We start from the raw sequence: 27,371 nt of genomic DNA, 5'->3' as shown, positions 1-27,371 counted from the left end.
CCTTACATAATCCATTTTGTCCTGTTGATCTACATTTTGCTGCCATTGAAATGAATAATTCATTACAGTTTATTTCAACAGAGGAAAAGTAAAACTGTTTGCAGTGTGCTGTGTGTGGTAACATTAAGAATAGACATACTGCACACAGTTGTAATTAATTAACCTGGAGCTATCATTTTAAATGTGTTTTCTCCTGAGTAAGTGGTGACATACATACTGTAGATATTCTTTCTCAGAGAAAGAGCCAGACTCTGATACTTGATGTAAGTAGCATTTCACTCCCTGAATAGTCCTATTAATTTCATTTGAATCACTGGTGAGGTAAGATACATGTCAGGCTCTCAGAATCAGCCCCCAAACTGATTTAACTATTGAATATGGAAGGGATATTGAGTATCTGAAATAATGGAAAAATTAAAACAACACCAGAACTGTGAATCTCCATTTTTCTGCTTTCCAATTTACCAGGGAAACAGATTTTAAAACTACTGCAAGTGGTTTCAGTTTCCTAAATGGGGTGTGTGCTTGTCTTTCCTCTTATAAAATCAGTATGTAGCGTTCATGATGGATTTGAGACCAGCTCATTCACTGCAGGCTCCCTGCATACTTCCCCAGGCAGTTCTGACATGATATCTCCACTCTGACTTGTGGCATTCCTTGGGTTCCTTTCAGAGGGAATTCCAGTTCGGTGGTGATTTTGTGATGTGCAGGTATAGTGAGAATGTTGACTCATTTTCACTGTTGACTTGCTCAAGGAGAGTGTACACTGGATAGATACCAGACTTTGAAATAACCCCTCCCTCTTGTCTTATATTAGGCTCGGACAAGCAATCATGGCCGTTTTCTTTCTAAATACTTCCTCCTTTCAATTTATAGTTCAGAAAGTAAACAGTGGACCAGCAGACAACACTACACTTACGGATTTATTTATTCTATGTGCTTGTCAGAAGTGTGGGCAGTTGTCACTCAGCCTGATTAGGTAGAATATAACGAGGTTTGCACTTGTTCATCATTTTACATTTAGCTCCAGCCATAACTGATACATGCTTCATCAGCAGAGAGCATTATTCCAGTGGTAATGTGTATTAAATTGAATGGGATCCTGTTTGTATATACTCAGTGTATGGTCTTTGGAGGAGATCCTGGCAAAAGGAATAAACTGCCCTACTTGCCAGAAAATGTAGCATTCAGAACGAAGTTGTTTACAGTGTCAGAACAAACTTGCAAATATTGTTATCAGACATTCTTTTAATTAATGTTTGTTGGAAGGGGTTGTTCATCCGGGTCATGTTTTCAAAGGCCGTTGTATCAAGTGAACCACACAAAATGCCACACCCCACAAATAAATATTCACAAGACTTTTTGTTAGTGCTTCTTCTTGGTATCTGTATCCTGCTTGTGTGGATATGAGGATGAGAGAATAAACCTACTACTTAGCCAGTAGTGTGCTAATTATAGACAGAACCTGTGACAAAAGTAGATGGAGGAAGTTTGCAGCAAATCATATTTCAGACTTCTGAAGCAGCTGCAAACATATTTCAGTTCCTATGTGTATCCTGGGACTGGGACTCCTGAGTGAAAAGTCATTCCTGGTATTCTCCTCCCCTCCCCCCCAAATAAAGAGAAAACACTAAACATAGCTGAGGATTATACCCAGGCCAGACTCAGCATTGGCAACTCTCATGACTTTACAACAAGTCTGGGATTTTTCTTAAGGTCCCAAGTGCTGGAATCCAGATATTGCACGAGTATCTCAGCTTTTGTTAAAAACAAAAAAATAAGAATTTAGCCCTCTTGGGTCCAAATAAAAATGTGACCGGGTGCCCCGAATGTACCCTCAAACGTGAGTAACCCAAAGTCAAATATAAAGAATTCCAAATTAATTATTTAAAAAAAACACTTTAAGGGAATCCCAATATTTGTAGGACCAGATAATGCAGAATGGTACACAATTTTGGAGCCATTAGTGTGCACTATAATTCATTAGAAAACGACGCTCTATATACTTGCTGAAGGGGAAGGTGTTGGTGAAGGAAGGAGTGGAAGCTCCAGTGCCAGTGGAAATTAGTATTCATATATATATATATATTGGAGTGTGTCTGCCTGTGTATCTGTCTGCGAGTCCATTTGTACAAGAACTCCTCCTAAACAATAAGAGCTAGGGCAATCAAATGTGGTATGCAGCTTCCTCGTCTCCTAACTTAAACCAAGGTCAGGGTTTGGTTGTGCCAGGACAACTGGAAGCCATGGGAAAAGGACTGTTTTCCGTAACATGGAAAGGGCGGGGCTGCTGTTCCGAGGGGTGTGATATGAGAATGTCCACTGTGGCAGTAAGCCTCTGGGGGAGAACTGTCCTACAGAGTGTCCCCTGGGGGGAGCTGTACCACCAAGGTAGTGGCCAACAGGGCTGAGATTTTGCCTGCCACCAGAAGAGGTAAGTGGCCCCCCTTTGTCTGGGAGAGAGCCCCCGCTGTCCCCTGGAGAAAAGCAAATGGGTGGGGGCCACCACCCCCTGGGGAAAAAGCCAGCACCCACCTCTACTTCCTGCCTGAGCCCCTCCTCACCCCTTCCCTGACTCCTGCAACCCTCATCCTTTGATCGGAGCCTTTCCTCACCCTCCAGCCCTCTCTCTTGCACTCTCCCATGCCCCTGGCCTCCTGCGCTGAGCTACCAATCTCCCCAAGGCCCTGCCCTGACTCCTGTACCTCACTCCACCAGCCCGCTGCACGGAATGACCCAGGGACGCTGGGTAAGTCTAGTAGTTTATAAATTAGGAGGTAGCTCTCTGGAGCCTGAGGCACAGAAACTCAGCAAAACTTTGTGTGCAGAGATACAAAAATCTAAACATTTGTCATGTTTGAAATGTCCTTAACAGCCAAGCGTTTGATTAAAAGCTGCTTGAGTTTGTACTGAATCCTTGGCTAAGTGTTTTCTGACACATAATGCTGTCTCTTAGCTTACATCATGTACTTCTTATGCAGGTTAAAATCTGATTAGTTGCTATAGAATAAAATATTGATACCAGCGAGTTATAGGCTCTGCTAGGGTACAAGTGCTGTTCTGCTGATAACATAGAATCACAGAACACTAAAACTGGAAGGGACCTCGAGAGGTCATCAAGTCCAGTCCCCTGCCCTCATGGCAGGACCTGACAGGTGTCTGTCTGACCAGCTCTTAAGTATCTCCAGTGATGGAGATTCCACAACCCCCCTAAGCAATTTATTCCAGTATTTAACCACCCTGACAGGAGTTTTTCCTGATGTCCAATCTAAACCTCCCTGGCTGCAGTTTAAGCCCATTGCTTCTTGTCCTATCATCAGAGGCCAAGGAGAACAATTTTCCCAGTGATTTTTCTCCCTGTGATTTTCCCCTTCCTCCTTTTAGATACCTGTGATCGTGTCCCCTCTGTCTTCTCTTTTCCAAACTAAACAAGTCCAATTCCTTCAGCCTTGCTTCACAGCTCCTGTTCTCTAGACCTTTCATTGTTCTTGTTGCTCTGCTCTGGACCTTCTCCAATTTTTCCACCTCTTTCTTTAATGCGGTGCCTAGAACTGGACCCAATACTCCAAGAAGCAGCACTGAGGCTCATTAATAACAAGGCGACTTATGCATCCTTGGGAATGAATTTTTGTAATGAGGGATGCTTTTGGGGAGCTTTTCCTTCAGCTCCTAAGCGAGACCCTGGAGCGTTAGCACTGCTAGCTGAATGCGTGCCTACTCACAGTTCCCATCACTGCATTTCAGGAGAAGAATTATTGGGCCAAATAAAGTGGTAGCCACACTCAGACCTGGATTCCTGGGCTTAGTTCCTGTCTTTGTCACTGAGCTGCTGTGTCACCCTCTTAGTATGTCCACACTGCAGTCACAAGGTATGATTGCAGGTCATCTAGACATACCCAACCAGCTTCCAACAAGCTGCTAGGTACCACTGGTATTAAAGCTGCATCAACAAAACCACACGCACATTTACCCAGAGTTGTGGGTGGGCTTTTGCAGCTTTTTTCGGATACCCAACCTGCCTTGTATAAAGCCAGCCCGGGTGCATCTCCACTTGCTATGACATCCCCTGAATCATATACCCACTGTTCCTCAGTTAACCCATCTGTGAAATGGTCGGCCTCACAGCGTGCAGGGAGGTTATCTGATGTTTGCAAAGCACTTCACAAGTCACAAATAAGCTGTGATGGAGAAGTGCAGCGCCACCTTGTTCTTGTTGTGACATTTATTCTCGAGGGACTCCCCGATATGTCATGATATTATCAGCAGCTCAGTTCTGGAGTGGCAATATTAGCTTGCTACGTCAATCCCTCACTAGAGTACATGACTGAAAAGATGAGGGGTTGGTTCTAGCTTAAGGGATAACTAGTCTCCTCTTCCCTCAACAGTGTTTGTTTTTGTCACGCAAGTAACTCAAAAATACTAGTTACAGCTAATTTTATTTTTAGAAAATGGTGATTCATCCAGTTCCGTGCATATTACTAGCATAAATACTTGTATTGGAGAATGACTTCTTGGGAATAGAGGAGAAAGCGGTGGGCACATCACATGACTGCTTTCCAGGAGTTTCAGTTCCAGTTAAAATGTTCATACCAGATTCTGCACAAGGAAACCAGTGTTTTACAAGAAACTCTCCCAAATTAATGACGCGTGTGATGATGTCTGAGGGGGAAAGTTGTAGCTTCAGTCGTGCTAGTCAGTCCGTGAAGAAGTTGTATATCTGTTTTTCCTATTGACATTTTAATAGCTGGGGCAGGGTTTGGTTGAACTGAATCAAAAACTGGCAGCTGTCCCCAAATGAAGGGCTGCATGTAGTTTGTACCCAGGAAAGTAGGGACAGACCTGCCAACATCCCCACCCTCCCAGGTAGTGAAGGCAGAGCCTTCTTGTAGAGAAGGTTGGGCCTATCCTATAATGGTTCCTTTTGGCTTTCGCTGTGGAGAGCTGAGCTTGATGTGATGCTGTTGCAAAAAAAGCAAATATGATTCTAGGTTGTATCAACAGGTGTGTTGTAAGCATAACTCGTGAAGTCATTCTGCCGCTCTACTCTGCACTAGTTAGGCCTCAGCTGGAGTACTGTGTCCAGTTCTGGGTGCCACATTTCAAGAAAGATGTGGAGAAATTGGAAAGGGTACAGAGAAGAGCGACAAGAATGATTAAAGGTCTAGAGAACATGACCTATGAAGCCAGGCTTCATGAACTGGGCTTGTTTAGTTTGGAAAAAAGAAGATTAAGGGGGGACATGATAGCGGTTTTCAAATATCTAAAAGGGTGTCACAAGGAGGAAGGAGAAAATTTGTTCCTCTTGGTTTTTGAGGACAGGACAAGGAGTAATGGGCTTAAAGTGCAGCAAGGGAGGTTTAGATTGGACATTAGGAAAAAATTCCTAACTGTCAGGGTGGCCAAATATTGGAATAAATTGCCAAGGGAGGTGGTGGAATCTCCCTCTCTGGAGATATTTAAGAACAGGTTAGATAGACATCTGTCAGGGATGGTGTAGACTGAGCTTGGTCCTGCCTTGAGGGCGGAGGGCTGGACTCGATGACCTCTCGAGGTCCCTTCCAGTCCTATGATTCTATGCTGATTGTGGTCCGGAGCTTCACTGGAGTGTGCATTTTTCCTTCCTACTTGATTGGTTTTGTCCCAACATAGATTGGGACTTGAAATCTCACAGAAAATTCCATGTGTTGTGTGATACAGTGTGGGAGATTGAGTAGTTGGCATTCTTCCCTCTCGGACAGTATTGAACCATTGCCTCAGGATTGGTGGTAGGACAAATCTTGCTTCTGAAAGGACTCTCTTTCGAATATACTATTAGCCTGGCTGCTTGCCACCGTTTCATATAAAGTGGCCCATTTCCTAAAAAGAAGGGATGTATCAATTCCGGTGTCCTGCCTGAATGCAAACTTGGGTAATTCCATTCTCTCCCCTCCTCTTCCAAACACTTTCTCTCGTATTTTCAAGTGCTTGCTGTAAGATCCCCTGATAAAAGATGCTATTGAGTGATAGGAATGGTTATTTCTGCTCTTTCTGTTTCAGGACCAGAGAAGTTCTTGTCCTTACTTCCCGCAATGGTTTTTAGTGTTTGCATTAATTGAACTATTGCCTTTACCCTGGGTAATTTAAACATAGCTTGACGTATGCATGTTATAGGAAAGCCAAGTGATGGTCTTTCCCACGCCACCCCTTGTGCACCTAGCATGAATATTTCAAATAATTTTGGCTATATTCTTGTTCCAAGTGATTTGAAGTGCTGGGATTCATCTTTTTCATTTAATGAAACATGTCGTTTGACTTAGCCTTGGTTGGTTATTACAGGTTGGTTTGTAGGGTGGTAGTTCTCTGGGGACTCTGCTCATAGCTACTTATTGGCCTAGAACAGGGCTACTCAACTTTGGAAGCCCAGGGGGCCACAATTATATTCTCAGCACATGCCGAGGGCTGCAACTTAAGTGTGGTTGCATATACATGCAAATCTATATGCAAATATATGCAAATAGCTTCTTTCACACTGACAGGCATGAATACAAAGCACTTTCCACAATGCCCTGGCACTTCCGGCACCTCCTTTCTGGGGCTAGAAACTCTGACGCCCTGTACCCGCCTGTTCTAGCCATCCCGTCTGCTTGTGTCTCTTAGTGCTCGCACCACCTGGAAGATACCTCGGCGTTATGGAGCGTGTTCCCAGTGGAGGCCATGTTCAAAAGATCCCACCTGCAGGCCATGTGTTGAGTAAACCCAGACCACACCACGGGCTGCAAATAAATGGGCTGCAAGCCGCTTGCAGCCCATGGGCCACATGTTGACTAGCCCTGGCCTAGAAGAAATCATGTAATGGGTTTCCACATTCTGCTTTGTATTGGTTTTAGAACTAATAGATATTTTACAAATGTGAGTCCAGTTCTTTATTGGTGGCATTTTATGAATTTTCACTAACAAATCCCAACCAGACACTTTTTAGATTTGTGTGTGTTGTGCCCTGTAGCATGTTGGGCTCTACTGTGTTTCCAGAAGTTCATAAAGCATTTTAGAATCAAAGGGTTTCGTTGTTTATTTTATTGACTTGGTTTCATTGAAGGCTCATCGAAAGCACCTACTGCACGTACAATCTCTCCAAAAGCTACAAATAGTAATGATCATTCGGTTCCCAATAATGAGGCTTTCCCAGACACCTACTCCCCCAAAACAGAGCCCCACTCCTCCCAGCAGAAGCCTTGGGGACCTAGTAGGCTTTGCAGCCAAACTTTGTATAAGCTTGGGAGAGTTAATAAGCCTTGCATTATTACCAGAAGGGAAGCCACTTATGGCTCCAGCAAACCAATAGGGGCAAGGAATACTACAACTGAGACCCCCACATCATGAATAACCTTCCTCCAACCCTTCCTGGATTAATAGTAATAATACTTAGTGCTTTGTAGTCCTAGATTTCAAAGTGCTTTGTAAAGGAGCTAAATATCATTGTCAGAAGGGAAATTGAGGCACAAGGGCGAAATGACTTGCTGGAGCTCACATGCCAAATAAGTGGCAGAGTTGGGAAAAGTACCTAAGTCTCTTGATTTCGGGCTTGTAAGTTTGAGTGCACTTTGATCTAGCCTGATTTGAAATGGGATTAGATCTCATCCCACTAAAAACCTGTTCATGCACATCAGCAGGGCTCACATGGACAGTTAGCACAGAGCAGCCTAGTGGGGGGGAGATTTGCACTCCCGCTTGCCACTAACTAAATATTCCTGTAGCCAAGCTCTCTGTCTTTGCTTTTGTCTTCACAAAAGTAGGAAGCTGTCAGTTCGGGTGCCCCGGCTGATCACAAATGCTGGCGTATCCCACAAGAGAGGGGCTGATCTCTGAGATAACAAGGACCCATCCAAATTAAGGTTGAAAGCAGCCCTGTGAGTTGCACCTGAAAATAAATGTGGAGTCAGTGAAGATTACTAAGCACAGAAGTGACTGAGAGGGGCCATTTTCTGCATCATCTGACATGTATGAGTGCTGGTAAAGACCAGTACTAGAATGAACTCACTGAAGTGATCCATCCTCCAGGAGGCAAAGGCACGAATCACTGTAGTGAGGTTTGCATCTGAAACAAATCCATCTCAGCTGTGTGATCAGGGATAAAGGTCAAGTCCTGTCATCATCTGCTTTCTGGTTGTTGTTTTCTTTAAGCAAACCTGGGGTGCCATTTTTCTAGAACTTTCTATTGATAATGGCACCTGCTGGGTATGAGAATAATTACACGAGAGCGTGAGTTGTGTGGAGAAAGGCAGAAGAACATAGATGGGAACACACATGATGCCAAGGAACAGTTCCACATTGTTTGCAAAGGGATCTTTTTTTTTCTGGGCAGTTGTTAGCTAAAATCCTTGTGACCAAATCACACATTATAACACAAACTGTACAAACTAACACAAGGTATACACGTTTTCTTTCAGATGATGTCAATTCTGATGAACACCATCATTTTTGAGGACTGCAGAAACCAGTGGTCTGTCTCCAGACCACTGCTGGGGCTTATACTTCTCAATGAGAAGGTAAGTATTGTCGAAATGCTGCCAGAGTCATACTACACATGCTCACTATTGTGTCCACCCATACGGTTGAAATAAACAACTTTGCTGCAAAGCTTAAGTTCAGTTCTAATTTTTGGTGTTAAAACTGAATTTTTAACTGTAATCTGTTTTCACTATTTATGCTGTTTATTTACTTTTTGCATTTCCCTCATCTTGGACTGCAAAGCTAGTTAATTTCTGATCAGTTGCTGCTTCTCGTGAATTAGCCTAGGGCATGTGTTTGTGTTGTGAATGGTGCTGGGAATGGTTTAACTCCAGGCAAAAACAAAACTAACTCTTCTTTTTGCTGATCATTTTAAACACCACTGTTAATACTGTGCATTTCCAAACCTGGTGGGGTTGATTAGAAATAAAACCTACATTTGGGTGACTACACAAGGTGGCTTTATCCCTTTAAGCAGCTTTAGAGAATACTAGCTACAGAACAAGAGTGTTCAGATTGTGTCATGTTTGCATTCACTGTGTTTACTCAGAAATTAACGTATACTGGACTGAACATAAAGTTGCATTTGTTCATAGACTGACAAAGGTTTCAAGATTTTGCTATGTCTGACTTTTAATGCAAGCCAATTTTTAGATCACTGAAAAGTCACTTACAAGACTGCCAATCCCTGCACTGGGTGGTAGAGTAGGATAAATATAAAGTCACGGTTTCTAGTCCTCTCAGTTCCATATGTTTCCGTGACCCCTCCTCTGGGTTTTCCAGTCCAGGAGAAACTTTACTCAAAGTGTCATTCAAGTTTAACTGGAGAGATTTGGAGTCATATTTGCCCTTTGAAGGGCAATAGAGGGGAATAATCACCTCCCTCGATTTGCTGGCAGGCAGTGCTCCTATTAGTGCAGCCCAATATGCCGTTACCCTTCATGGCTACAAGGGCACACTGTTGGCTCATATCCAGCTTCTCGGCCACTGTAACCCCCAGGTCCTTTTCTGCAGATCTGCCACCCCAGCCTGTAGCAGTGCTTGGGATTCTTCTGTCCTAAGTGTAGGACTCTGCATTTGTCCTTGTTGAACCTAGACAGAGGTAGACCCTGTCCCTACCCTCCATCATATCTACTTCTTTTCTCCCCCCGCCACCCACTCAGTGTCATCTGTGAACTTACTGAGGGTTCAATCCATCTCATCATGCAGAGCCTTAGTGAAGATTCTGGGGCACTGCGCTTGATACCGTCTGCCAACTAGACATCGAGCCATTGATCGCTACGCATTGAGTCCGACGATCTTGCCAGCTTTCTGTCCACTTTACTGTCCATTCATCCAAGTCATACTTCTTTAACTTGCTGGCAAGAATACTGTGGGAGACCGTATCAAAAGCTTTGCTACAGACAAGATATAGCACGTCCACCGTTTACCCCATATCCACAGACCAGTTATCTCATCATAGAAGGCAATCAGGTTGTTCAGTCGTGACTTGCCCTTGCTTAGTCCATGTTGATTGTTCCTGATCACCTTCCTCCCCGCCAAGTGTTTCAAAATGGATTCCTTGACCTGCAGGTGCTCTCCAGTTCTCACCCTCTCCTATCCTGCAGAGGGAGCTCATGCATTCAGAGAAATGGAACATGGCGCAAAGCTACTGGCCTCGCTTTCAAATTCCTCACTTCTTTTCCTTGCTGACTTGCTCCCATGGAGGGCATGGAGGAGAGTATCCAGCCCAGTGGCTTTAGAAGCATTGGAGGGCTGCTCCCAGTGAGGCTGACTGACCTAATTTATGTAATTGAAACATTCAGATAAACCTTCGCCCAGCATCTTAAAGCCCAAGCTGAGGGTCACGAAAGTCCAGTTAATGTTTCTTTGTTCATTTCCACAACTCTGCTCCTCCAGGGCCCGGCTGGAAGTAGAAGCCCTGCAAACACATCTACTCGGACGCAGAAATTCAAACCCCATGTAGCCCAAACAAGGATGGAATGGAAATCTTGCAAGAAAGGCAAGAGTTCTAATCCAGAGTCTCTGCCAGAGGTTCAGAGAAGCAGCTGATCTTTGAGGGATTTAGCTGAACCTTGTGAGCTTTGCTAATCTGTCATATTTACTAAAATCTTCAGTGTCTGCTTCCAAGGCAGATTATCTAAACTAGGGAACATTCTTCAGCCTATCCCTTCAGTAAGATCGGAAACAGTCTATATTTGGATACACTCAGCATGTCTCCTTAGTGGCTTAATATAATTGTCTGAAAAGGAAACCATTTCAGTAAATTAATGTGAACTAGTCTAAACCTGTGCGATTTGCTGTTTCAGGCAAGGCATTCTTTCAGAAGATATTGACCTATAGTATTCTCCATACTTCAGAGCAGGATCTAACTTTATTCAGTATTGCTTTATCTCTTGGGCAGTCACAAGTGGCAGTGTATTACTGCTTTGGAGAATGAATTGTCTATACAATAAGATAGTGCTGGGAAAAAAATAAGACACTAAGATTAGCGGCAGCCGCATACATTAAAATTCAAACTGAAATCCCAGCCATGGAAAGAAACTAATAGAAGAAGAAAATATATCAAAAAGAGAAGCGCTGTCTCATCATTCACCTGTGCTGAAGGATCCAATTTTAGCCATATCCAATAGCACTGTCATTCATCTTCTTGGTGTGTTATTGTGATTTAAATCCAAGCTCTATAAGAGAGAGCAGTTCTTTTAAAATGATTGAGAGGGAATAAGGGCAAATTCAGTGTTTAGAAAAAGTTTATGACATCACAATATTATACTTTACAGATGGAAGCAATATTTCCTACTTTGGGAGGAAAACTAATCATTTTCTATCTGCTCTGAGTCACTGCATCATTATAAAAGTGGAAAATAAGTAGTTTTGTGCATTCCCAATCTTGTTCAAGATGACACTTTTGTTTATATAATGCCTCTGATTTATAGCATTTAAATATTAGCTTGACTACATATTAATTATGTGCTTTTGATGTTAGCCACTTTAGTGTAAGAAGAAATTAAATATTTCACTCGAAGATAAAACTATGCAGTGGTGAATCCCATGAAATAAATGTGTGGCTAGCAGAGTATTCCCTTTCTGCTGAAATTAGACTAGTTCGAACGATCATGGGCTTTGTTTAGCAGAACTGTGTGTGTTACGTGCACCCCTACTTAGCACCAAGTCAGCACAGTCTCTTTTGCGAGGGTGGGAAAGGGGACTCTCACCTTCCTGGGACACTTCCCTGGAAGACTTAACTCTGAGAGTAAATATGGTCAGAAGGCCCATTGCATTTCCTCACTGTGCCCTATGCGCCCCAGTGCCTTATTCTGCAGGGCCACAGGAAAGCTCTGAAACATGCTTACGTGACTTCCGAAGCAACTGTTTTTAATTCATTCCAGCCAAGTGCTGGATTATCAATGGGGAATGGATTCCCTTAATTTGGGACCTAATCTTGTCGCTACAGCTCCTGTCCCCAGCAGCCATAATGGTTACTCGTGCTATACGTCTACTGCACGGAGGTCTCCTCATTCATTGTAATGGTATCTTGCCCATCTGTAATTCAGCTCACATGTAAGGGATAGATATACCCCTGGGGTGCGAACAAGTGCAATGTGCATGTGCCTGCACCTGCAGGGATAGCTGTGCCCCACCAGCAGTTGCAGTTATATGCATCAGAGACAGAAACAACCCTGGAAGGATGCTGAATCCGCTGTTGCCACCACCCCACGCACAGTATAGGAGGTTGCAGCTTGTTTCTGCCACTGCTTCCCCACTCCATTCACTGCCAGCGAGAACACACTTTGGGTACCCCAGCAAAGGCTCTGTCTGGCTCACTGTGATGTATTGGGGAGGAGGAGCGAAAATACATAAATCAGCAAAGAAGAGTTCAACCGACCCAAAGTAAAGAAAATAAACTGATCGCATCTAGCTAAACATTCCCTGTTCACTTACCTATCTGTTGTTCCAAGGTTCAGTCCTTTCCTTAGGCATGGATATTGCTAGAAAATCCATGCCTTGTTCCTGATTAACTCATCACTCCCAGCTCTTGCTCTGCGCACGCAAAGACTGAAGCAGGCAGAACCTGCTTCAGTTCAAATCTCACACTCTCTTCCCATTTGTTCTCCTGGCTCCCTACCAATACTTCCTGGAGATTCTCAGGGAATCACTGTCTCTGGGTTTAACCGTTTGCAGGCAGTTTAGTTAACTGAATGGCTGGGATGTCTAGAAAAGTATAGTCCTCCTCCCATCCATTACAGAATCTATCGTCTAAACTGTTTACTTTTTATGGGGAAAAAATAAAGGTCAGGTAATGGCATCACGTAACCTTTTTAAATGCTAGACTGTTCCAGCAGTTCATGCTGCACTATGGGCTCATCCGAAGACTGTGAATGCCCAGAGCTCATTCAGGGTTCTAATCACAGGTGAGCAACCTCTGCTTTTTATTTCCAAAGTTCGTTTCCTAAGTATTTTCTGCCTTTTGATCACAGTATTTCAGCGAATTAAGGGCAAGCCTGATAAACAGCCAGCCTGACAACAAACGAGAGGTCCTTGACCAATGCTTTAGGAACCTAATGGAAGGAGTAGAACAAAACCTTTTGGTAAAGAACAGAGACAGGTAAGCTCACAACACCACCCTAAGTGTTCTCTAATGATAAAAGCCAAATAAAACACACAGCGGGAGAATAACATAACCGTATTCTGCGCTAACCTGCAACTGCAGTGGACTTTTTCTAAAGCTTCCTTTCAAAGTAAGGTAATGTCCTACCAAATTATCCTCCTGCAGACTTATTAATTGGAGCCAGAGCATTTGATAATTATCTATTTATCTTGCCTTAAATATGTATTTATTTAGGATAGTCTCCAAGACAGAGCCTGTCAGGGAATATGTGCTCCTTTCTTCTTTTGGCCATCACCACCCCCGGGGAAAAGTACTCCTTTTTCTTGGGAGGGGCATAGGGCCAGGAACGGGGAGCCCAGGGGCCCGGCAAGTCTGTCAGCCACCCTACTTGAGACAAACCGGACACAGCATGTGGGAAGGATGAAGGTTAAACAATTAGATGATTCTCCATCACTTTCTGAGGACTGTTGACTTGCCGTAACTCCCAAGCAGTTTGGTTTAGAACTCATGGGTGGATTTAAATCTGTTTTCTTAGGGTAGTACTGATGCCTTGAGCTATTCTTAGGGGAAAGGGCTGATTATGGAATTATTTGGCTGTTATAATAGGTCTCTGAATATATTAGGGTCTCTGCAGAGCTGATCATTCCTTGTATCCCTTATGCTGAGTTTATAAACTCCACATGACCCCAGCTTTGGATAACAGCAGTGGGAGGGAGCCCGTAGAGAAGGGGCACTGTGGAAATAGAAGGGGACCCATCCAGTCATGTAGTGACCACACCTATTCCACTAAAGAAGTCAACTTGACATGCCTCGCACGTCGCTTTCTCCAGCCATGTGGGAATCAGAAAGAAGGAAACCACAAGAGGTGACGGTGGCAGAAAGTCTGGGGAGGACAGAGTCCCCGCTCAGAGTGCAGGCTCCATGGGGAGTTCTGGGAGCAGGCCAGACGGGGCCCCCTGTATCTCACGGGCTGGAGAATTTCACCCAGTTACACCTCCATCAAGCCCAGTAACTTGTGTCTGACTAAAGTTTAGCTTGCAGGGCATCAGGCCTTGCTCTGGAGACAGCAAGAGATGGAGAATCCACCACTTCCCTGGGTAGTTCGTTCCACTCGTTAATCCTTGATCACTATTTAAAAAGGAAATGGCACCTTATTTCTCATTTGAATTTCTCTGGTTTAATATCTAGCCATTGGGCTTGTTACTGGCTGCTGTAGCATTCAACTTGGACACTGTATTTACATAAATATAGCAAGCTACTGCCTTCTATAAGCTTCTGCATATCATCAGAAGCAGCAAGGGAGGGCAGGCTTTTAAGCCAGCTCTCCGTGCTTGCCAGCTCCCGTGGATCCACCTCCTCCCCTGGCCCCACTGCCTTCCACAGAGGCAACAGCATGGCGGGGAGGAGGGAGAGGAGAGCGAGGCAGAAGCTGGTACACATGGGAAGCAGGCTTTCAAGCTGGCTTCCTGAACGTATTGGCTCCCACAAAGCCACCTACATCCCATACTGCTGCCTCTGTATCAGCGACAGCCGTGAGGGGTGCAGACAGGAGTTCGTGCTCTCAGGGAGCCAGCTCCCACCTGTCTCCTGACATGTAAACGTGTAACCACTAAAATATTAAGCAGTTGCATGTTTACAAAAAAGCTTGTTCACATCCCTAGTTCATTTGCCCCCTGCGCTCCCCAGCCAGAGTGAGGAATGCAGCAAACTGTGCACTTTCCCCTGGCTCCCTCACAAACAGGAACAACCAGCAATGTCCCCGGGCCAATCAGGGAGAGGACACATTCAGCTCCCCTGCCCTCTCTAAAAGGTGCCAGGGCTGGGGGCAGTCTCAAATGCTGGGGGGAAGCACATCAGCCAACCCCTTTCACCTGGTGATGGTCTCTTTTCTATATGGTTTTCTGAGAAGCAATCGCATTCCAGGCACCTCCCATTTCCCTGGCACAACCAAAACCTTACACTGCTGTAAGTTATGGCAAGAGGAAGCTGTATTCCGAATTTGGTGATCTCAGCTCTTACCGTTTTACGTAACTCAAATATACACTAGATAATATGAAAAGTGGAACTCTGCCTTCACTATCAAATAGCCTGAAATCAGTAATGTTCTGAGTATGTTGCACAAGGTTTTGGGGAAAGGGTCAGGGCATTTTTCCCATAAGCAGCTTGGGACGCAAGGGAACTTTCCTGTTTCATTTCCTGCTTGGCTGAATTCACTGTTTATTAGCAGTTCATGTTACTAATGCTCTGATCTTATAGGTTGTCCATACGTGACATTTTTAATGCTGCTGGCTAGTCACTGTTATGTTGTAAGACTAATTGTCAAAACCCCTAAAGATTTTATACGAGCATTTGTATTGTTTATGCTGTTGTACAAATCAAAATAAATCCATAAATTAGAGCTTTGGTTTAACGAAAGATTTGGGGTTTTCTTGTGCCCAGATTCACCCAGAACATGTCGGTCTTTCGAAGAGACGTGGCTGATGCCCTGCGCTGCGAAGGGGCTACGGAAGCAAGCAATTTAGATATGATGAGTTGACGCTGACTTTGGAAACCAGAGCACTGAATAACAACAAATAGACTTTGAAAGTTTTGGACCTCACCATATTGTTAGGAGTTGAAAACTTAGGGAAACTATTTTTTAAATAACTTCTGCCTTTTTATATCTCTGGCCTAAACATAAGAATTTATAACAGTGAAAATGATGTAAAATCAGTCTTAGCTTAAAGAACGTTTTCAAACTTTCTTATCAAAATTTATTATCCCTGTTCTTAGAAATGTCTGAAATGGTGGTGTAGAAACGATACTTAACCAAAGAGCAAAATAAACATGCATTGCTTCTAAATGTGTACTAGTTAATGATTCTTAGTTCCACCCAGAGTAATAAATAATGTTTCTGATCACTTTCACAGAGGTCACTTCTTATTGCAACTTTGAGACAAAGATTGGTATAAATTCTATATGAACTTTCTTGAATTAATAAAAATGATTATTTTTCTACAAAATGGTTGCATGTATATTTTCAACACAAGGCTTGTGACTGCACACTGCAAAGAAAAACAAAGATTAGCTGAGTGAAAAATGAGCTCTTTAGGACTAAGGATGTAACAGGAAAACCTATAATATGATATATTGTAACACTTAGAGACAATAATACACTCTTTAATGAGATAAAGATAATGGCTTCATTTCACAAACATGCATTTCAAATGTTTTATTCCAGAAAAAAACATAAACAAAAATATAATTGTTAAGACACTTCTCTAAAAGGAATTAAATGTGTCACCGTGGAAAAAGAAAGCAGGTCGTTACAGAGACTTATTTCCTGTATTCCGAGTGGTATATGGAACAATGAAAATGAAAGGGTGCGTCTAAAATAGGAAACTCAGTAGATTCCTCTTCACCTCTTCCAAGATGATAAAAAATTCAATATGTGCCCCAAAAAATTCCTTTTATGCCAAGGCTCACGTATGCATTATCCACTCCGATTGGGTGTAGACCAATTAATTTCCATGTTGTGGTGGGTATGAATTATTGTGTGGGTTGATGAAACACACAAATTAATTGGAGTTAAATTTAACAAAAATTGAACTATCTAAGCAGTAAGTCAATTACAGTTTTTAATGTACAAAAGCTATTACATGCCATTAGGAACTGCTGCGATGTGATTGTTTTCTTAACTAAGTTGTAAATAATCCACTACATATGTTTTTCGTGTAGTCTTACATTTGTGTAACTTGGCAATATTTTACCACTGTTTTGATAAGACTATAAGGCTTTCAGTGCTCAGAGTGGAAGGAAGGTGGGTTTCAAATCAGTATTTCCTGTAAACTTTTTCCTGTTTTTATTGTGACTGTCTTATATTCTTTTTCTACAAATTTTAAAAAGTTATTGTAGAAGCTGTATAGCTGAAATCATTGGATTAAACTGTTTTCTGTTTGTCTTACATTTTAAGCTGAACACCAAAAAATCCACTTGACCCTTCCATCTTTGAAAATCTGGCAACTTTTATTAGGTGCCTACATATGGAGTAGGAACCCAGTTTTAGCTTCTAAGGTCAAATTCCTTTATTGTTATTAAATAGCAGGTAGTACCATGAGTCACTTTCCTAGTCAGAATTTAGAAAAAAAATAGAATCTTCATTGTTAAGCCAAATTCTGAAAGCTATAAAATCTAAACTACTTCAAAGAACGGTTTGGGCAGGAGGGGGATTGTTTGTTTTCATTCTACTTCTGAAAACGGGGTGCTAAATGGTCCCTCCGTTCTTGGTAGTTTTACTGTAGAAACCACTTCAGTTGTCTGGAAAGGCTGTACATTTGCATTAAAAGGTTCAGATGGAAACTAATGAGTTCTTTGACTCTGCTTCTCTTTGTCAGACTGCAGAAATAAATAATGGTTGCATGCAATCAGCTAGCACCCGCAAATCAGTCAATTTACGGGCTAAATTAGTCTGCTCTGCTGAAAGCTAAATTTTGGCATATTGAAAAGAAGCATCATGTGCCCTCATAACTCATCACTCAGATTTTAGGATTTCCTCTAATATAAAGCTATTGACTTCCATAGGCATTGAAGTGCATTTTCAAAATTTCACTTCTAAAACATACCTTGTTACGAGCAAATAAGGTCTTAAACTAGGCAGACTTGTTATGCATATTTGAACAGCATCTCAACCTCAGTTAACAATTGACAACTAGAATTTATGTAGAGTACACGGCTGTATAAAGATGCCCTCTATTAGGTTTGGAAATGGATGGCATAGCAAATAAAGCCTGTATTTTATGGATCCAGCTTCTTTATTAAGAGTTTTAACGGTCAGCTCTTCAAAGGGGCACGGTCAAAGTGGGTAGAATTTAACCTACTTTTTCTTTTTCACCACCTGTTCACAAAGTTGGTGAAATTCTTTGTGTTTGCTTTTGCCATAGGTGCTTTAAAGCAATCCCCCCGCACCCACTTCTTTAAAAACAAAAGGCACAGAAACAGTGGCGGGATATCATCTGTGGGCTTGTCTACGCTACAGAGAAGCTGCCGCAGTCAATCTTCTGAGGTTCCGTTTAGCGGATCTAGTGAAGACATGCCAATTCGAACTGAGAGGATGCTCCTGTTGGCGCCGGTAATCCTCCTCCTCCTCATGAGGAGCAAGAAAAGTCGACAGGAGCATGTGCTCCCGTCAACCTCCTGCTATGTAGACAGCACCAAAACACGATTTAAGATACTTCGACCCCAGCTATGTCATGTAGCTGGAGTTGCGTACGTTAAGTCGACTTTCCCCGTTAGTGTAGACCAGGCCTGTGGGAAGAAGGTCAGATGGCTGGGAAAATTGCCACCATGGTGTCTTTTCAGAAGACCACTGTATCTGCCTGAGTAGTGTAAAGTGAACCAACTGGGACTTAGAAATGAATCTGTTTCTCCCCAGAATATACCGGTAGTGCAAAAACACCCAACTCGCCTGAAGAAATCCCAATTAGGGCTTCTTCCTACAAGGGAGAATGAACTGCCCCTGAAAGGAACCTAGTACAGGTTGTATTTCATATGACTACAAAAGGCAGACCCAGCCATCCAAGGAAAATACAAAATTTGAATACTTTCCCCTGGTTGCATAAGAACACTTGGAAGAAACTCGGCTATTGGGGTGTGTATGCTGTATAAAATAATTCCTTAGACTTTTTAATGTTTTATTGTACAGTGAGTTTATGGTGACAGCAAACCTTTCAAACTATAGAGGCATAACACACTTCCTTGCCAGATTAAAAAATAATGTTAGTGAGGATTTTATGTACCTTAGTTTAGATTGCTGTTAAGAGTGCTTCTTTGAGCACATTCTCTTTGAGGTTTACAGAAAGCGTAATAAAATATGTAAGTTACATTTCTACAAACAAAAGCCATCATCTAAGTTATTTATAAGCGTGAGATCGAAACAGTATCACGATAAATAAACCTTAATGGATACTTGCGGCATCCATCCTAACATAATTTGCCCAACAAAAGTGTTGAAACCAAGTCATATTTAGTAGAAAAATCTGGCAGGAACGGAGCATAGTTGTACAAAAAAGAATACGACAGAGTAGAGAAGCAAGCCATTTTGTGGGACTGGGTACTCTGTCAGGTTCGCACAGTGACCTGCTAGTAACTTTCCGACGTCCCCTTCAAGGAGGAATAAGTCTGGTGCCGGATGCACAAGGTGATCGGCTGAGTCTGTATTTTCCAAGGATGCCCCATGTTAGGACATGCCGAGTTAGTTTGCATGGAATCGTGGTTGTATCTGATTTTACCCTAGATGGCTAAATGATGTTCAGACCCAGCTACTCACTTCCTTTGGCTCCTCCTCTTTAACTTTGGCTCCTCATCCAGTGCGTGCTTTCAAGTGTATGCGGACAATGCAATTCCACAGCCGCATAAATGGGAGGAGAATGCCATATTACTCTTCAATTCCCATGCAAGCTTCTCCCAGATTACACGCCTAAAATGTTCAAAATTCAAGTCACTAACACGTCCGATTGTGAAGATGAGCCTCAAAATGAGACTTGCATGTAACTTGGTTTGCCTGAGTCTGCAGACAGTCGGAATCTACCTCTTTTGAATACGAACTGGACCCTTTCATCTCAGCTGGGTGCCACGCATGGTGATGTAAATTTCAGTGTCGACTGCTTCACTGCTGACCTTGAGCTCGCGTCAAGCTAATGTGCTAATTTCTTGAGGGGCGCACGGGGCAGGATTCAGTGGGACGTACAGACATTGACTAAGGGCAGAAGAAATGTAGAGGACACTGCCAAATTCCATGCACGAACCAATCTCCGCTCCCCTGAGACATCAAGACAAGACTCCTCTCGCTTCACAGTAATGATCACTCCTCTTGTACCCAGATACTTTGGCCACCAGAGAAATATTCTGTGACATTGGATGATGATTCAAATTAGGGAGTTGATTGGTTAACTGGTAAGCCTCATGCTTTACTGGTGAGGCTTACCGGTTACAGTTAACCGGTGGGGGCTGGAGCATTGCCAGTCTGTGGTAGGCCTGGCCTGGCCCGGCCCGCTGCTCCAGCTTGGCCAGAGCAGCCCCATATGTGGCAGGGATGGAAGGGCCACTCCATCCTGGCTGTGGTGGGCAGGGGGGCTGGGCAGCCCCTCCACCTGCACCTGTTTAATCAGTTCACCAGTTAAACATTAAGCTTAACCGGTTAATTCAGGGGTGGGGGCCTTTTTAGGGGTGGGGGCCACTGCCCCTCAAAAAAATTGCTCAAGGCCGCACACAAGTGAGGAGAAAAAAAACCCTTTCATTGACATGGCCCCCATCTGAGAAGGAGAAAGACCCTCCCCACATTCCTCTCACACCAGAGCCGAGGGCCCACGCTAATAGACTTTGTGTGCTCCAGCCCCATGGTGAGAGAGTGGGGGGGCTGGAGGGCCAGCTGGGCTCCCCAGTGCTGAAGGGGGCCCTGAGTCTCAGGGGCCGGATCTAGGCAATCCGAGGACCACATCCAGCCCCCAGGCCTGAGGTTCCCTAACCCATGTTAACTAACTAAACAGAAGTTTACATCCCTAATTCAAATGCCAACTTCAGAGTGTAGGACCCCTTAGAAATGTGAGACGCGGCCATTCACACCCCTCTCGAGACCTCTTGGTGCAGGCTGCAGGCGAACCTAGACCCCTCTGGCTCTGCCACTCACGCGGGTTTCCCATGCAGAAGGTTTTCCTTGTGCCCAAAAGGACTAGCGACGTAATGACACTTTTTAAACAAAAGCTTGGAGGCGGGAGCGCAGCAGCCTTTGGCAGGGAGTGGGGGTTAGGAGGGGGAGCCCCAGTGGGTAGATAGGTAAGAAATGCCAAGCTAGGAATGAGGAATTCCCCAGCCCAGAAAGCAGGAAAACAATTTGTCTGCTCAAGGGGTCTCTGCCATGCAACTCGGGCTAGCTATGGGCTGGAGAAGACGTGGGGCCTCGTTTACTCAACATCAGGATCAGCTGCTACCTGTTTGCTGGGCCCGATACCCCGTCGACCCACCTGCCTGCCTGCCTCCCTGTGGCCTGTCCTTTGTCACTGTCTTGCTACGCTATAGATTGCACCTCCACTTTCCTCCCCATGGCACGTCAAGATCAGCACGGCAGAGCTGGGCCCTAGGCAGCCGGGCTGCCCACGGGGCTGCCCACAGTGCACTGCTGGGACTGACTCAAGCAGTAGGGGGAAGCAGGGATCCAAGGAGGGGACAGTGATGCGCTGGCAGCAATCACATTGCTCTTCCCAAACTGTCTCCCCGCCCCATGCTCAGTCCCCCCCCGAAACGTTCCTTTCTTCCCAGTCCCCCCCCAGCTGCAAGTCTTCTCTCGAACCGCCCCTCCCCGACCCAACCCCGAGTCGCACATTTCCACTTGCATCCTCCTCCTGTTCCCTAAACCGCTCACGTTCCCCTCCCACCAGGACACGTTCTGAGCCAGAGGAGGCAAAGTCCAGTGCACAGACACGTGTACATGTGCAAGCACACACACACGCACACGTGCACACATGCACACGTACGCTGCTCCTCAACCCCAGCCTGAGCCGTGGCCCACTGCTCACCGTCCATATGCTGCTTGTTAACATGCCCTCTGGCATCCTTGCTCAGGGTGGGTGGCGCTCCATGTTCCTCGCCAGCCTAAAAGCAACTTCCCCGCTCTCCCAAACACAAGGGATGAGCTTGTTCATGGTGTCTGGCAATGCTGGGTGTGAGTCGGTTACAATGGGGATTGACGGATAATGGCTAGAAAATATTGGTAATTGTTTAATGGTTATACAGGCAGTCCCCGGGTTATGTACAAGATAGGGACTGTAGGTTTGTTCTTAAGTTGAATTTGTATGTAAGTCGGAACTGGTACATATTGTAGGGGAAACTCTAGCCAAACATTTCTCCAGAGCTCAGTTTTATTCTCCCACACCTCACCTCCCCCAGTCTTTTATTCTCAAGCTGAGGTGTCTGCTGAGAAAAGCCGCTCCGCGTCTCCCTGGTCTGCTGGGGGGGGGGGTGCTAGCTTCGCGTCTCCCTGGTCTGCTGGGGGGAAGCAGCTCGTGCAGGGTTGCCTCTCCCCGTTTGTAAGTAGGGATCTGATGTAAGTCGGATCCATGTAACCCGGGGACTGCCTGTATACTAAATGTCTCTGGCATCAAACCTCAACCAAGAGCACCTGTGCAGATAACTAATAACTCGGGCGGCTTGTTAACATTACATACACAACACGCCTGGCCAAAGGCAGAGGCTAAACAATAAACCCCTTTAAATTCTCCAAATGCCTTTTCATAACGATGCTATCCTCCTACATTACAATGGGGAGAGGGGGAAAAATCTTACAGTCAAAGAAGCTCTAGTATTTGGTGTAATCCTTTGTATGGCATCGCTCCCTGTAGACACCCGTAACACCTACACATGGGGGCTGTTTTGTGGGTGCTTTCAAGATGAGTCACCTCAATCAGCACCGCATCTTGAGTGTCATGTCACCAGGAGGCAATATTGTAGATGGTGGCTGAAATCTAAGTCATGGGGCTGACTCCTCTGAAAACATCTGTCGGTTACAAATACCCAGCATCGCGCTGCTAATTTAGCTGTCAGTCAAAAAAAAAACCAACAGTTCCTGTGGATGTCAGAGACAATATCTCAGCCTGATTGAACTGCTGCCTGTTATTTTAGATCTGTTTCTAAAAAGAGCTCTGTTGTTCTTAAGCTCAGTCTCTGCGCTAGAACCACAGCGGTTGTATTAGAACCACACGTGAAAAATCCATGGGAGTGAATTTAGTCCCAGCGGCAGCACAGCGAACTTCAGTCTCCCAGGAGCGCAGTTCAGAGGAACGGACTCTCCTAGCATCAGCTATCTCCCAGGCACAACCGAGCCAAAATTGCTCCCAGAGATTGACAACACTAATTGTTGTTCTATGGGTATTAGACCCTTATAGAGGCAGGGGCAAGGCCTTGTGCTACATTGTGCGGGAGACAATCTCTGCTCAGCCGCGCTGACATGAGAATAGTCTCGCAGGCTGTCTCTACACTGGAGAGGTTTGGCGACAAAAGTGCATGCCTGCAGGGCAGCAGAGATTGCAAAACACTGAGCACAGCTATCAGGGCAGGCATTGTGAGATATTGGCAGAAGCCAGTTCGCTCGACAAAACAAACAACAGAGTCCACACTGGCTCTTTGTCAACACTAAAGGGAGGAGAAAAAACAAAAAATCTCTCAGGGCTGAACATTTTTTGTCCAAAATTGGGGGGGGAGGTTCCTAAGAAAAGTCACATTACAGTATAAATGCTCTCACTGTTTTGTCTACAAAAGGCAGTTTTGGGAAACAAAACATGCCAGTGTAGACAAGGCCTGATTCCACAGGGACAAAAGGAAAAAGAAGAGAAAAGTGTTATCCCAACATAACAGCCTTCTCTTCCAGTTCCAGAAATACCATGCATGCATCAAGCTGCTATTGCTGCTTCTCAGTGAATGTGGCAATCCATCAGCAGCTCCAGCCAGTCTTGGTTTCAATGTCCGGTCAGCCTGCGATCATCTAGGGGATTTTCTTAAACGCTTTGGTCAACATTTAAGCAAAGTATTTGTCCTAATTTTGGAGCAATGTTCTACTGGTGGGATTTTTCTAAGCAGTGTCCCGCCTCATAAAAAGTTTGGGTCATATGCTGCTGAGTCCACAATGGATACAACCATCTAAATTTGATCCTGGCTTGTGGAGGTTGCCCTATATGATTATGATTTTATTACTATACAGTTCCTGTGAGCCTGATTCTCATGTTCATCAGACCCCCTTTACACCTCTCTGGCAGTACAAAGGCACCTTGGCGTACATGAGAAACATGATCCCCAAAGTGCTTTCCCTTTGTCGAAGACACAGAAAGAAACGGTTCACTCCTGGAGAACTTCCCCCATAAACGTTGCATGTGACACACCGAGAGAGGCTGCCAATGTGTCCACGAGGAGGTGGATTGAGGCAGGACGAGGGTTAGAGCGCTACAGTCGTGGGGTAAGAAGGCTTAGATCTCTGCAAGCTGAGATGGCTCTTTTTTAGGGCTGAAATGATGCGGGAGATACCGCTGGCTCGTGTTTGTCTCTGAATGATGCTTCTGACTCTCGCCCTGCGCTGGGCACGTCCCCATCTCCAGGAATTCCTTACAGCTGCATAGAAGATTCTCTCTCGATGGGAAACCCGTGGATCATGAGTCGTCAGTGAAAACCTCCCCATCTCCATGCTCCCCAGCTGGACCTCAGAGCACTGCTAACCTGGCGGAAGGCTACACAAAGGGACTCAGGTAGGGAAAGCGTTCTGCCTATGGGCATTAGACACCAATTCCTAAGTGATTGGATCAGTATCTGATAACTGCAGAAAACACGAACATAATGACAGTATTTCCATGTGGCGTATTCAAAAGAACAGGCCAGTCTATGAGTCTAGCTGGTTATCTAATGACTAAAGGCAGTCGTACCATCTAGGGTTAAATATGAGTTGGCGTCCGGTCACTATTTGGGTGAGAGATCACCAAGGGGCTGCAGAAAATACAGCATTGGTCTGGACCAATGGCCCAACCTAGCGACAGGGTGGTTTTGTGCGGCTGCAGTGTGATCTAACCGCTTGTGGTCATTAACGATCCCGTGTGTTTCATAAAAGTTGACGGAGTTACCCCAAGATTCCTGGCCAAATTCCCTCTTGGGGAATGCCATTCCGACTCTTTCAACTCCCACAGTTACCATAGAACACAGCATTCCTCACTCGCTCTTGGGTGTTGCTCTGTGCCCTAGCTGCTATGATCCACGCCCCCACCCCCCCGAGGTGGCTGCATTTTATCAATTACAAGCATGGGCACGTTTTGTTGTGCATGTGTATCGTTGTTCGCACTGCTTTTTTTTGTTAAAAAAAAAGGTGCCAGTACTCCAGGGAGAAAGTTGTTGAGCAAAAAAAAAAAAAAAAGCCGGGGTGGGGCCAGTATTGCCCTTTTAAGAGATGTGGCCCCTTTAAGACACGCAGTACTAGAGTACCATCACAAAAAAGCACTGGTTGTTCGTATACATAATTAGATCTGTGCTAGGTATAGCTTGCACAGTGCTTTGGGGTAGAAAGTGCTCTTTAAATGTGAGATACTGCTCCATTTTCTTCCTATAGCAGGCTACGGGCACCACAGCCAAGCTGTAGCCAACCATCCAAGAGGGCTGCTAGTCGTAGCAACCTGTTGATCCCGGCAGAGTTCACTCGGTAGCTATTACGACATCTGGTATCACTTCATATACGTTGAAAATCATTCTCGCTTCCTTTGGATTGCAGTGAACCAACATCAATCCGTCTGAGTCCCTTTTGCATTCAGGTGGCTGTGAGAGGCGTATCCTTAGGAATTCCACCACAGCCGTGCCCCGTTCTTTTCAACGGCTACGTTCCTATTTGAAAAGGCTTTCCGAGTCCTGCAAGGATTTCTCTTGGTCTTGTTCCCAGCAGCCTGTCCCTCTCACCTCCAAAACAAAATGCTTCCTTTTAGAAATAATTAAGTATGAACAATAAAATCAAAACAAACGTAATGGGGCATTTGGCCCGAGCTGAAATGTTACCATCAATGTTTTAACCAAGGCTCCTTTACAGTCCGAGTCTCAGCACTGCCGGGAGACCTTGGCAGCTGCTACAGCCCGGATGCCAGCTCGGATACAGAACATCTTGGTGTGGATCAGAAACTGGCTTTCAGTTCAGAATTCAAAGCCAAATTCTGCCCTTTCGTAGCACCCTGAGGTCTCAGAGGGGGTCTGCTGAGATGGGCTCATGGGTAAGTCCAGGGGACAGGCGGCTCGGGCACCTTTCGTTACGTATCCCAGATGCTGGCTGGAAGGTGGCAGGGAGGAAGCTGTGTTGCTCGGGGAGGAGATGCAGAGCCTTTGCCCTCGTGACCCTTGGTCCCTACCCCTCGGAGGTGTCTGTGGGCGCATCTAAGCTCTGCTCAGCAGGGACTGGAAAATCGGTCTCTGCTCCAGCGTAGCTCAGTTCCTGGTGAGGAGAGGCCCCCTCCCAAACCCCACTATTGCTGCCAGGGCTAATTAACACTGCACAGCCGTCTCCGCAGTGGGGTGAAGGAGCTGACGGCTCAGCGCAACGGGCAGTCCTGGGGGGCCAGCAGGAGCATGTTGGCAGGGCATTGTGGGGTGCCTTTTGCTCAGCCTCTGCCCATGCTGTACCCACTAGGGGAAGGGTGGGCAATATTTTTTGGTGGGGGGGGCCACTCCAAGATTTTGGTAAGTGGTCAAGGCTGCACGTTTCTGTGGAGGGGGGTGGGGGTTGGGTGCAGAAGGGCACACGGCATAAGGAACTGGGGTGCAGGAGAGGGCGTGAGGTCTCAGAGGGCGTTTGGGTGGAGGAGGGGGCTGTGACCTGGGTCAGGGGATTGGGGTGTAGGGTCAGGGAGGGCGTGTGGGTGCAGGAGAGGATTCTGGCCTGGGGGAGGGGTGCAGGAGGGGTACAGGATCTGGGAGGGAGTTGGGTGCAGGAGGGGCTGGGGTGCCAGAGGCAGGCGCTGGCTGGGAGAAGTTTACCTAAGTGTCTCCTGGCCGGCAGCCCCAGCCCACTTGAAAATACAGGCTGCTCCCTCCACATGGCTCAACTCCGGCTGCCCCTGTCTCCCAGGCCAATCTCTTAGCTCCGATTGGATGGCTGTTTCCAGCCAATTGGAGCTGGGAGATTGGCTGAGGCCAGTTCCTACTGGTTGGTTGTTTCCAGCCAATAGGAGCTGAGGATTGGGCTGCGGGCAGGGAGATCGTAAAAAGCCTTCCCTTCCCTGCAGAGCAGAGAGACACAGGGACTGGTAAGCGTGGCAGCTGCATGTGCCTGAGGGCCCCGGCAGGGTGTCTACGGGCCGGATCCTGCGGCTTGGTGGGCCGGATCCAGCCCCCAGGTCGTATTTTGCCCAGCCCTGCACTAGGGGGACTCACAGAGGACTTCAGTCTCCAGGGCTATGAGTTTGCCCTTGTTTGAGTCCCTGAGACAGCGGTGGGCTGCTGGGACGGACCAGCTCCAGGTGTTCAGCTGGTAGTACACCCGGGATGCTCTGCGATCCTCACATCATGCTCTGAGCCTCCACAGCAGACTCGCCGTGGAAGCTGGCATGGATCTGTCAGAACCTGCTTCAGGGTGATTGCTGAAGGAAAAGTTGTGGGGAGCTCTGGTTCAGGCCTGTTGTAGCCAACTGCATGACACTGATGCTCCCATATGTCTTTGGGATAGAAAGGAATCATAGAATAATAGGACTGGAAGGGACCTCGAGAGGTCATTGAGTCCAGCCCCCCGCCCTCA

The 27,371-nt window shown here is 45.5% G+C and overlaps 1 protein-coding gene across 2 annotated transcripts in view; it reads left to right on the top strand.

The window, feature by feature from the left end:
* Positions 1 to 16,850, top strand: part of RANBP17 (RAN binding protein 17) — a 235,346-nt gene extending 218,496 nt beyond the window's left edge. The window contains exons 25-27 of one of the 2 annotated variants that reach the window (XM_025181074.2): positions 8,427 to 8,525; positions 12,966 to 13,093; positions 15,536 to 16,850. In XM_025181074.2, coding sequence (XP_025036859.1) covers positions 8,427 to 8,525; positions 12,966 to 13,093; positions 15,536 to 15,632 — 324 coding nt within the window. In that variant the 3' untranslated portion in view covers positions 15,633 to 16,850. The remainder of the gene's footprint in view (positions 1 to 8,426; positions 8,526 to 12,965; positions 13,094 to 15,535) is intronic. The other variant, XM_075900151.1, reaches the window with a different exon arrangement.
* The last annotated feature ends 10,521 nt before the right edge of the window (positions 16,851 to 27,371 follow it).

Source organism: Pelodiscus sinensis, chromosome 17 (genome assembly GCF_049634645.1).
Source record: "Pelodiscus sinensis isolate JC-2024 chromosome 17, ASM4963464v1, whole genome shotgun sequence".
NCBI classification, from domain to species: Eukaryota; Metazoa; Chordata; order Testudines; family Trionychidae; genus Pelodiscus; species Pelodiscus sinensis.
Note: the sequence above shows the minus strand (reverse complement) of the source record. Positions and strands in the feature narration are given on the sequence as shown.